Source organism: Galendromus occidentalis, unplaced genomic scaffold, assembly GCF_000255335.2.
Source record: "Galendromus occidentalis unplaced genomic scaffold, Mocc_1.1 scf7180000077539, whole genome shotgun sequence".
Classification (NCBI taxonomy): Eukaryota; Metazoa; Arthropoda; class Arachnida; order Mesostigmata; family Phytoseiidae; genus Galendromus; species Galendromus occidentalis.
Genome location: NW_003805527.1, coordinates 1 through 11391, shown reverse-complemented (window position 1 = coordinate 11391; position 11391 = coordinate 1). Strand labels below are relative to the sequence as shown.

General features: G+C 51.2%; 2 protein-coding genes across 2 annotated transcripts; both read right to left on the bottom strand.

Moving 5' to 3' along the window:
- Positions 1-766: 766 nt before the first annotated feature.
- LOC100904732 (growth hormone-inducible transmembrane protein) lies at positions 767-2974 on the bottom strand. Its single transcript, XM_003748612.1, has 4 exons — positions 2888-2974; positions 1925-2109; positions 1583-1833; positions 767-1485 (listed from the first exon to the last, which is right to left on the bottom strand). The coding sequence occupies exons 2-4, from the start codon at positions 2094-2096 to the stop codon at positions 931-933; spliced, it is 978 nt and encodes a 325-aa protein (XP_003748660.1). The 5' UTR covers positions 2097-2109; positions 2888-2974; the 3' UTR covers positions 767-930.
- Positions 2975-8991: 6017 nt separating this feature from the next.
- On the bottom strand, positions 8992-10550 carry LOC100904586 (uncharacterized). Its single transcript, XM_003748611.1, has 4 exons — positions 10277-10550; positions 9698-9780; positions 9298-9517; positions 8992-9206 (listed from the first exon to the last, which is right to left on the bottom strand). The coding sequence occupies exons 1-4, from the start codon at positions 10380-10382 to the stop codon at positions 9121-9123; spliced, it is 495 nt and encodes a 164-aa protein (XP_003748659.1). The 5' UTR covers positions 10383-10550; the 3' UTR covers positions 8992-9120.
- Between the last annotated feature and the right edge of the window lie 841 nt (positions 10551-11391).

The window sequence follows — 11391 nt, the reverse complement described above, 5'->3', positions numbered from 1 at the left end:
AGAACCATACCTCGATTTTGTATAAAAACAAATAATTTGTAAGAAAACGATCTATCCACGAAGAACACGATAGAGAGTCGATGGAGGCAGTGAAATAATTACGCTCGCGGGGAAGGTTCCAACGATGAACGATGGATTGCCATCCGGATGGCTCCTATTCGGATGCCACGGCAGAGAGAAGTGCCAAATTCTTTCAACAAATCCCTATTTTTCCCTCAAATCAAAGGATTATTCTCGTGAGCTCGACGTATTGCTGGTAGGATTGATTGAAGACCAAGTAAACGCGCCCAAGACCGACTCCTTCCAATTTTTGATCGATGCTCGAGCTCTTGACGATGACATACTTTTTGCTATAAATGTATGTTGAGATTTTTCAATAAAAGAGAAAGGAACTTCTGTTGGTCGAATGGGGGAATGTTTTGCAGCAAGGCGATGTCTCTCCAACATGCTACTTTTCAATGTCTTCACTAAGGACGAACAGCCGCATTTCACCGATTCACGTCGGTCTTACTCGAGATGCGGCTGGACTACGGGCTCTTTTCAGTGCTCTTCTCGTATCTGCTAGCGGTTGCGACCTAATCGAACCACGAGAGCCCGTCGTCGCTGTCCACAAGGAAAACCGAGACCGGAATCCGAACCTACTCTCGTAGGTCATAAGCTCAGGATCGATGTGAGCCGCCAGAGGAAGAGATAGCTCGGGAAGCTGGTGAGGTGCGAAATGACCGAGCTGGCAGCCTGCCGTAATTCAAGAGATGAGGGCCGCAGATTTTTTTTCAATAACAGCCGTTCCGATGCTCCGTGAGCTTTTTTATTTCCCGACCTTAAATATTTACGTACACAGTGACTATCCTGCATGGATATCCTATACACTAGGGGAACATCCCGTCACAGCCCGCGCGCACGGGTGCCGAGGAATTCCCTCCCAACGGATCACTTCTTGCGGCTTCCTCCTCCACCGAGCAACATAGCGATTCGGATGAAGATGTTCAACGTGTCAGCGTAGATCGAAATTGAGTTGTTGATCGGGTCGTACGGAACGACACCGTACTGCGGATGAGTTTCAGCTCTACGCATGATCTTCTGAGTGTCGTACAGCAGGAAAGCGCTGAATAGCAGGAGACCTCCATACATGCTCATCGAGTACAGGCCGGCGCCCAATGCGGTCGTGGGCGGAAGGAACGCGGACCCCACCGATGAGGCAAAGACGACTCCGAGACCTACGGCCAGAGGACCCCCCATGTTCATGAACTTGTCCGACGGGGCGCAGCAAGCCACCGCCGAGAGACCACCGACTACGCCGGCGGTATACCAAGCCGCCCGCATCAGAAGGGGACCTCCCAGAATGCAGAGCGGTGCTACCATCGCTCCCATGAGAGCGCTGTGGCCTGCCCAGGCCAGTTGTTTGCCGTTCAGTCCCGGTTCATAGGGCAAACTGTGCACAAGTATATTCGACCCGATAATGAGGACGATGCTGCCGATCATCGCCTAGAATTAACAAAAGTCATCAGGATCAGTTGTCATGACCGTTCCATTCATCTACATGATGTTTGAGGAGGAGAGCGAACTCCGAGGGGGAACTCACGGGTATAGAGTTTCGCGCGACGAGGTTCATGGCGGCAGGGCTTCGGAAGATGGCCGCAGCCGATGCAGCGGTGATCGCCAGTCCTCCACCGAAGTAGGCATAAGTCGTACGGACTCGCTCCTTTACGTATTCCGGCCATATCGCCGCTCTGGTGCTCACCGAGGTTGGCTCGAAAGTCAAGCCGTAGTAGCAGAGAGCTCCCAGTCCGAATAAGGAGCCTCCAGCGATGGCACCTTTGCCAATCTCGAACGCTGTGTTCGGGAGCAATGGGAAATCTCAGTCAGTATAGAGGTCCGGGAGGTGATTTTTTCTTCTCGAATATTCTCCTACCGCAGAACTCACCCGTTGACCCGGCGGGTTTCGCGACGACCTCTTTGAGACTCCTTCGTCTCTCCACGATTTTCTCGAGCCGGCTCCTTTGGGTGAAATTACGCGCACAGGGGTTGGTCCTGAGAAGGGCATTTTGGCTGTTCCTGCACACGGCAGAGAGTGCCAATCTCGACGCCGATAGCATTCTTCAAGTTCAACTGTGAATGAATCAGTGAAATAATTTCAAAAGACGCAAAACAACATTCATTGGGGCCCTACGTTGTAGTCGAATTAGACAATTCGCGCGCTTGCATATTCTAGGTAGGTGTTGGGTATTGAGGAACTTTCTCGAATGTTCCTCTTTCTCGACTGCACGATTTTCGAGACTCTGTGATCCTTTGAGAAGCTGACCGATGGGAGTAAAAGATTAGCGCTACAAGCGTACTGGATTGATGCCCTGATCCGCGGATTCTGATCTGGGGCTTAATAGTCGTCCGCGGAGAGGAGTCCGCAAGCGATTCGCAATTTGCACCACGACGATTCGACTTGAAATACTCTCCAGTTCCATTTCGCTGTCGAATTCCCGATGCCGGGCACCGGAACTTTGACCCAATGATTCTGTGTGGTTAGTTCCCGCGGGATCTGAGTAAAAACGTTTTCCAAGTCGGTTCTAGCCGCGGACTCTATCGCTATCAAGGGTCACGAATGGAGCTTCCTGAATCCCGACAAGTTACGACTCGAGTCAACTCAAGCCCTCCGGCTTAATGAGGTAGTCAGAGCGAGATCGAATCCGGCACGAAGAGAAAATTTCGAGTACAGAATTCACGCATGTTCCTCAACCGCGTCCGCGGTATCGAACTCTCGCGAACATCAACAATGACAACACGTACGAACGTGTTGGCTTGCGCAATCCGCGGAATCAGCTTCTGTGATCTCGCTTGCTCCAAGACAATGGAATAACCCCCGCTCCTAGCTCTGCCATACGATCCTACTCACCGGGCGCTGATTTTCTGCTGGAATATCTGTGACTCGATGTTGCCGAACGCAGCGATACTGCTCACTGTCCGATGCTCTGTGATCTACGAAGGCGAATGAACGCATTCTTGTTTTGAGGAGGCTAGGAGCACGCGCGGTTGTTTGCGCCGTGTCTGAGTGAGAGGGGGAAAAAGCCCAATGATGAGTCGTTTTGGGTTGAGCATGTGATTCCGAGAAGAGAATGCGGAGCGCGAAATAAGTTGGTTGAGGAAGTCTCTCCTGAGGAACGACGCCATGGGAGACTCGGCTCCCGTTCAGTATCTCATGCCCCTCTATACCGCCAGTGCGCTCCGAGACCTTCGAATTTGCAGAGGCGTACTCCGAGAGAATTCGCGAAACTTCGAGATGAAATGATCGTCGACCGGCGCTGATCCGCCTATAGTTGACACCGGAAGCGGTCATGAATGGGAAATCATGACTGTACTCCATTGAATCTCCGAATCGCTCCTGAGTCGAGCTTCCGATCGGGCTTCCGCTGCACTTCTCGAACCTCCCAACGCAGAGGTCATGTTGAGTGAAGGAGTTTCCAGCGAAAAGCAGAAAATCACGTCTTCGGCTACCATATATCGGACAAACCAGCATCGTGAACTTGTATTCTATCCTAGGTGCGCAGCGATCCGGCTTCCATACAAGATCTTTGTGGCAGAAGTCGCGGTTATGAAGCAAACCTGGATTCATGGATCCCCCCCCCCTTGTAGGTTACCGATAATCGCTTCATGGTAATTATTATCGTTCCGATTACGCTTGGAATCCGCGCGCCCGAGGAGGCCGCACCGTGATGGTCCAATCGGCAGCGATTTCAGTTTTGCGGGAGGGAAATTCGATCGATGCGCTGCGCTGGAACATGCGCACAGACGATCGTTGGAAAGTCGAAGCAACTTTGTGTCGGCTCGGTGTTCAACTGGAGACCGGTCTCTCGACTCCGGATCTCGAATCATTTTCGAGCTCGTGTTCCTTGTCGCTCCCAGGTCCCATCGGAAGTCGTAAGTTTACCGAGGTTTGTCCTCAGATAAGGATGAAAACTTCCTATGATCTTCATCCAAAGCTTGGCATTCGATTGAGGGAGAGCTCAAGCAGCTCAAGAATGGAACTCAGAGTGCCATCCGGGCGGAATTGAAAGAGCGGCTCCTTCTGGAAATACATAGATGAGGTACGACAGGGCATGGGCACCTCGAATAACGGTATATCATCCCGGCGATTCTCTGCCGAGCAAGAGCAGAAAGCTTTGCGCTCCCCGCTCTGTGATAATCGGCGGCACATTCGTCATTATCGGTCGGGACCTCGAGTAAAGAAGCTTGAGAGGCCCTGAATGAGGTTCACCGTCAGAATCGGCCTCTGCGTGCACGGAAACTATTCCGACTTGGAACGGATCAAGATTTCATTATTATTCATAACCATACGGAATTTCTTTTCCCATCTGCTACTTTCGCGAAATGAATGGCTCTAACCGACTCCGATTAGTGGTATCAATGCTTTGACTTCAAGTTCCGTCCGAATTTCAAGTTTCTAGGCGATTCAGACCCATTCGCTACTCTCTCATGTCCCCGAATCGGAAAATCTTTACATGCATCGAAACCATCGAAATTTGTGGATATTGACGAGGGCGGGAAAGCTTGTATTCCAAATTATTCCACCCCGAATCTCTCGGCCAAGGAAGCCTCAGGTCCGCTTATATTTAATATAAAAAAATTGAGACCCGGTTCGACCCGGTTCCCGAATACCGAATATTTCATTCTTCGTTCAAAATGCGGGAATCCGAGGGAATCTGCGGAAATCCCAGCATATCGATCCATTAATTTAATTTGTTGGGTGCGGTATACTTCCCCCGACATTCTGGAAGGTCGTCCTGGGCTCATCAGCCGCTCCCTCTGATGCTCCGAGCGCAGATCTATACATCTCACGCCAGTCGGGATGCTCACGGAAGAGTCCCAGGAATCGCGAAACAAAGATTGCCGACGTTTTCGACTCCATAATACCCGGAAGAACTCGCGAGAAAACTTGACGATCTCTTCTGTATGTTGATGATTTCGTCGGATCCGTTGGTCGCAAGCTTTCGCCAACCTCCGAAACGTAAATCAAAGAGTATCGACCCCCAAGTTCTATCCTTGCTCAAATGTAGCTTCGTCTCTGAGGAAGGTACACCAACGGAAGTTGAGAATCCCTCAGGTTCAGAAGATCCTGAGATCCCGATGGATTGCGACAACCCCGGAGATCCGAATTCACCGCTTCCATCCGGAACTTCCGAGAAAGTTCCAGCGATAGCGACCTCTAATATCAAGAAAAGTGCTCGCGAGAATACCATCGTTCATTCATCAGTGTCAGTGTCTTGTATACCCTGATTTCTGCCGATTCCATTGAGCGAATAGGCTATTAAACTTTTTCACAAGCTTCTCCTTCTCTTCTGAGTCATTTATGATCGGAAAATCTCATAAAATAATTTAGTGAGCCCTAAAAGTGGCTTTGACGCCACTGTGCGCAGGTCTATATATCGATCTAGCCGCGGGTGCCCTTCCATTCGAGGGTGCTCTCCTGATAGGTGGTGCCCTACTGATACGGAAAATACGGTAATAGTTTTCTATGTTAGACGGGGTAGCCGGTCGTGTCCTCATTGACACCTGGCCTCCGGCTTGCAAGTAAAGGTATCTTCAAAAACTTCCGCCCGACCGCGTTCTTAATTCTTGCGGGAAGCTTCGCGAGGTCGCCTCAGGCCCAGATTTTCATATGTCTTCTCAAATGCCTCCTACCGTCGAGGAACCCCGGTAAGGAACAAGCAACAGGCGCAGCCGGCGGCAGAGCTCCCAAGGAGAGATCAAGACCTCGAACACTGAGTGACAACCGACCCCGCCTGTACCTGTTCGGCCCGCTCAGACACTTCTGGAATTCTAACCGATCACAGTGAGGCGATGGAGCTAATCGAGCAAGCAACGAGGCATGGCACATGGCAATAACATCTTTGACTACTGTCCGCCATGCCAGTCGCCATGAAATACGCCAAAGCCCAGGCCGACCCGACTGGCTGAAAGCGTGGGCAGCGAGGCGGCAGGCATGCCTTCGACGGTTCGATAGCGCCAGAGTCGCGAGAGCACTCGAGTGGATACGACGGATCGTCACGCGATTTTCTCGACCGAGCCAGCAACGCCGGATGACGCGACCGTCGAGCGTTTTCGTAACACAATATCTCAGAGGAAGCACGTCGCCGTCAACGGTTCGGCAACGGACCTCGGGGGAATCTAGGAGCGGCCTTAGATCTTTCGAGAGCGGATCTCGGAACTTCCGGGTTTCTAATTCCCGGAGTGCTCTGTGGGTAGAACTCCGATAATTTCCGGATAAATCATTCCGAAGATTCTCGGAGTTGAATCTTGTGCGGGCTAGTGCTCGAGGGATTGGAGCAATTGTAAGATGATCCCGGACTCATTCCAAAGATCCCCGAAGTTCGTTTTGGGAAGGCTCAGCTTTCAACAAGCTCACACATTCTCGGAGTGACGGAATCGTCGAGGGCGACAAGACTGACGCCAGCGATGATGAGTGACAAAATTTCTTATGATAAGCTCTATTCCTCATTCAGCTACGTCGCCTACATCATAATCGGTGAGAGAATTTATTCGGATATACTTCGAGCAAACGAAATTCCTCTTGTTGAACAAATGGCATTCCGCTCGAATAGGAGTGCTAGGGTCAACACAAAGGGGGAGGGGTCCTCTGTTGATTCGCTGCAGACGCTCGTTGGTGTCTGAATTGTTTTTCTCTTTCAGGCTCGATCGCCTTGGCCTCTGCCATCCCTGTCACCGGAATATCGGAATCGACGGTGGATCGGGTCCCTATCTCGGTGTTTCCGATCATAACTCACTCACCCCGCCGAAGGGTCAAGGGAAACCGGAGGAACGACACTGCTCCGTATCAGAGACAACCGCAGAGGTACATTATGTTGCGCCTAAAATTTTCGATCGAGGATAGAGGTCCACAAACATAGTCGAAGATCGATTTACCAGCGTGATTCGTTCCAGAGGCCGTTCGGGAGTCGGAACAGAGTTCCTCTTATGAACCCATAGATGCTGATGAGAGCACCGCTCTCGAGCGGAGGGGTCTCACATGACACGACTCAACACGGAAGTTAGGGACCATCGGTGTCCCTGGGGACCTGCCATCTCCAATACACCCCGAAACCGTTCGTGAATCGAATCACTTCAATCCTGAAGGAAATGTTCGAGGGTCGTTCTCGAGTGGGGCTTCCGTGAGTCGAGGTTTGACTGTAAAGCGAGATCTCGGGTCTCCCCCCCCCTGAGAGCCGAGATCCATCTCCATCTTTAATGAGGATCCGAGCTCGACTCACGATCAGAGAGTTCGAGATATTTTCCAGCGCATGACCTCAAACGAAATTCTGAACGATTTTTCTCATTGAATAAACAAGGATCAACTCCAAGCGCACTTCATGTGAGAGTTCCGTGTATTTTAAGTTGTCATTATGATAACATAGGCGTCGGTTCGGTCAAGAAGCTGGGGCTTGGCTGGCTCTCTCCGCGCGGTTCGGATGCTGAGCCTAACTTCGGCGGATGACCGTGACATTGAGGCATCAACATTTATACATCGGAGAATCATAAAGTGGCAGCTGTTCTCGATGGCGGGTGTCGGGTCACGACGCAAACTCGAGCTCTCCTAGGTTCGTCTTCTAACTTTCAGGAGCTCGCGTGAATCTTGAGCCCCACAGGGGTCTCTTGACAATAATTCTGACTTCGGTGCTCACGATTCACGATCTTCGTCGGGGCTCTCCACCATGCGGCGCTCGATGTCGGCGTCAGAGCACTCCGCGAAATGGGGACTCAGCTTCTGGTAGAGCCCAGCCATCTCGAGCGAGGCACACGGGGGCGTTTGCGAAGAACCGACTTCCGGAATCAGAAGTATGATGATATATGGATGTACAGTCCAAGAAGATTCTTTGTAGACTACATGTTGCGACGAGTTTTTTCAGCATGCTCGGTACAGCGCGAGGAGAACACTTTCGAGCACCATTTAGCACGAGAGCTCAAATCACGGATCATTGAGTCGACTTGTCCGAGCTGTAGAAACCAGCCCAGGGTGATTATTGAGGCACTGCGTCGGTGAATCCCGCACACGAACGGAGCGAATGTATGCCATGCAGAGGTGACGTTAAACTGACTGGAGCAGCGAGGCCAAGACAGAATAAGATTTCTCCTCCATTCGTGATATAGATCTTCCAACCGCGAGAGCTGTACCTGAAGCCACGCTTATTGTCAGTCTGCTCGGCGTAGTTTGCAGGCGTGGATCACCTCGCATTATCTCATGCAGAGGATTCCCGGAACTTCGGCTAGGGAATCGTGGCGAGACCGAGCTTATCAGCTAGCGTGCTGAATAATTTTATCCCACTGTTTACTCCAAGCGGATTTACTGCAACATACCGGTACATGCGACTTCACGAGAAAGCTTGTGGAGGTCATCCTACATGGACACACTTCGAGTCACTTAGGATTAGAAGCCGATCTCGTCCAGGAAAAGTCGAAGCGCTGACGCAAAGCGAGATTTCAATCGAGGGAATCGAGATCTCTGTCGTTCATGAGTGACTGTAGACAGGGGTAGGTGTCGGGGCGACTAGAGCTGATACTGAAACGGCACTCTGTCCTCGGAATCCGACATCGCCGAATTTCCGACTCACAGGCTTGGAACCAAGCTTCTTTCACAGGACCTACTGCGATGAGCCAACGACGACTATCCTCAGGGCCAGAGACCTCAGCCCGTAGGTGATCGCTCCCCTATAGCAACCGGTCGCGATGAATGCCCCCGGTAAACACTCAAGAGACGTGAGCGAAGGTTGCCGAAGAGTCGTGCCGATGAGAGCGTAGACCTCCCAGTAGGTTCCTCATTAGACTCATATTCGGGGCAAATGCTTTAATTGAGGCTGAAAATCTGGTCAGCTCCGAACACCCCGGGATTCGACCGATTCTGATGATCCTGGGACTTGGAAACCGCGACCTCCTGGAATGCAGATGCCCGAGATTTCCTCTACTCCTTGTGCTTGTTGTGTCGGCTCGGGATGAATAACTCGGATCCAATATCTTTGTGATTTATTTGAGGAATGTGTCTTGTGTAATGATACTTCGATATTTCGCTACCTCGTATATCGTTTATATATTTACAGAAAAATCTAAATGCTCGATTTCGCTTCTTGGAGTCGAAATATTTCAAGGATCTGTTGGGTCGGCGGCTCCAGTCCCCGGACTCTCGAGCTTCTGTCGTTGGGTCTCGTCCGCGTTCGCGTCGGTATGTCCTGTGGAGTTCATGCGTTTATTCCGGTGTTGGCATGACCGTCCAGGGCACCATCTTCCCTCGATTGAGGATTGGCTCCTCAAATTACTCACTGTTATGGCCCACTTCTTTCTCGGAATCGCGACACTTGCAGAAAGAGCATCCGATCTGCGGTACAACTTTAAAGCATCCTGACTGACACTGCGAGACGGGCGGGCAAGCCTCACATCTGCATCCTCCGCAACCAGGTTCACCATCGTCTTCATTCCAATGGCAAAGCTCGTCCCGTCGGGGGACGCAAGTTCTTTGCGGGCACTCCACGCACTTGCACACCTGGAGGTTTATGAACGTTAATACGATCTCATCTCACTCCAAGCTGCTGTCTGATTTCGCATCTGCTGCGTCCTCTATCTCGGCGATTCAATCGTAGCCAGCGTCACGTGGCGTCATGAAAGGTAATACAGAGATTTCGAAGGAACTCTGAAGTCTTCAGAAGCAATTCCAGTGACCTACCGGACAATTGTTCGGGTGTTGATACACCGCGCATGTGTGGCCCGGCGCACAATTCGGGAACGGTGGACATCTCCCTTGAACGCCTGCGAAATATGCTTCGAGGAAAAATTCTCACGGATCCGGATTGACTGGCGATGTTTCAGGGTATCCCTCAATTTTTGCCAGATAGTTTGGAGTGCAGATAGGAGTATAGGTGCTCTCTTGACTGCTCAGACTCAAAGACACTGCTCGGTCTGCGGGTATCATGAGTCATTCCCCCGCAGCCTTGAGGATAGTGCTGCAGATACGAACGATGAGACGAAATACCGGTACACAGTGGCAACCAGCACTTCTCGGATAGAAAGCCTCGCTCCGTTCCGCAAACAGACCAGAATGAGCGCTTCTCTCTGCGTATTTCCGCTCTGATTCACCCTCTCGTTCACACCGCGGTTTCGAAAAAGCCCCCGCTGAGGGAATCGCTAGAATCGCTGGTCTCCCCGAAGTCTTGAGCTTGGACACAATACAAAACCCGTGTCTGAATCGTGTGTTCGATCTTGACGTGTGATTCCATCAATCGACGACACTTTTAGCAAAACTCACCGTGGTCCCACAGATCTACTGTTTCGTTGCGCGGCCATGGAATGCAATTTGCTCCGCTAACTAATGCGATGAGAAGCGCCACTCGCACCGGACTAGATGCGAACATCGTATCGGGGGCTCGCACTGTGGAAGAGCACGTGTGATGGTCCGGAATTCTACTCTGGAAGTTTTCACCGGCTCCTGTCTACCTGCAGCGGTCGAAGCCGATCCGCTTTTTCTTCTGACCCGGTCTCTCACGACACAGACTGTCGACAATGATGATAATGACGGTCACCGCAGCAGCGGTGTCGACGCAACGACAGCAGCAGGATGGATCCCTCACTCCCTCTCTCCAGAATTCTAAAGAAACCAAATAGGGCCATTGCTGGATGACTCGGCCGATCGGAAATGTCATCGTATAGTGATGCTGAAGCCAAATTGGAGTCTCGACTCCATTGTCGCGATGTCTCCCCAGTGAGACGCTCATATTCCGGGAAGCGTGCTTCATTTTCGATTTTCGTAGAATCGCCCCTCTCGCTGTTCCCAACCTCATATGCATACCGATCAAACATACAGGGCGAGTGAATATTCTGCGTAGTGAAGGTCTGACCGAGTTTGCCAATCGCTTCCGTGGAACCGAGATCTTATTCTCTCTTCTTCAGGATATATTGATTCATATCGAAATAGCTCGGGGTCATGAGGTCAACGAGAGAAGTCGAGTTGTCCTTGAGTTCAAAGCCAGTTCAGTGAGTCGAGCCGAATAGTCAACAATTGGCGACGAGGAGAAAACAGAACCCAACTTCGGATCGTGCCACTTCTCGGAAATCATCATACGAAAATGTCCGGTGCAGCCAGCACTACGTTTCTTCCGTTCGCGCCGCGATCCGAGAAATTCTCAGCTTGGCTATGTCGACTCGAGAACTACCTACGCTACGAGAAAAAAATACTCCGGAGGACAAACTATGTGCCATCCTCGCTTTTATGGGGCTCGAGGCTTTCAAACGATTCTTCGACAAAGTCCCATCGGATAGAAAACCAGAGGAGCTCAGCTATGCCGAAATCACAACCCTGATGAAGAGATTTTCGAACCGGGGGAAACTTGTGGAGTGTTCGGCTGGCATTCCGAGGCACTCGTC

Coding starts and splice junctions, on each gene's coding strand:
- LOC100904732 (XM_003748612.1), bottom strand. CDS start 2,096: ATGCTATCGGCGTCGAGATTGGCACTCTCTGCCGTGTGCAGGAACAGC. Junction 1,834..1,924: donor GAAACCCGCCGGGTCAACGG/GTGAGTTCTGCG, acceptor TCCCGAACACAG/CGTTCGAGATTGGCAAAGGT. Junction 1,486..1,582: donor TCGCGCGAAACTCTATACCC/GTGAGTTCCCCC, acceptor TGTTAATTCTAG/GCGATGATCGGCAGCATCGT.
- LOC100904586 (XM_003748611.1), bottom strand. CDS start 10,382: ATGTTCGCATCTAGTCCGGTGCGAGTGGCGCTTCTCATCGCATTAGTT. Junction 9,518..9,697: donor AACACCCGAACAATTGTCCG/GTAGGTCACTGG, acceptor ATAAACCTCCAG/GTGTGCAAGTGCGTGGAGTG. Junction 9,207..9,297: donor GAAAGAAGTGGGCCATAACA/GTGAGTAATTTG, acceptor TGAACTCCACAG/GACATACCGACGCGAACGCG.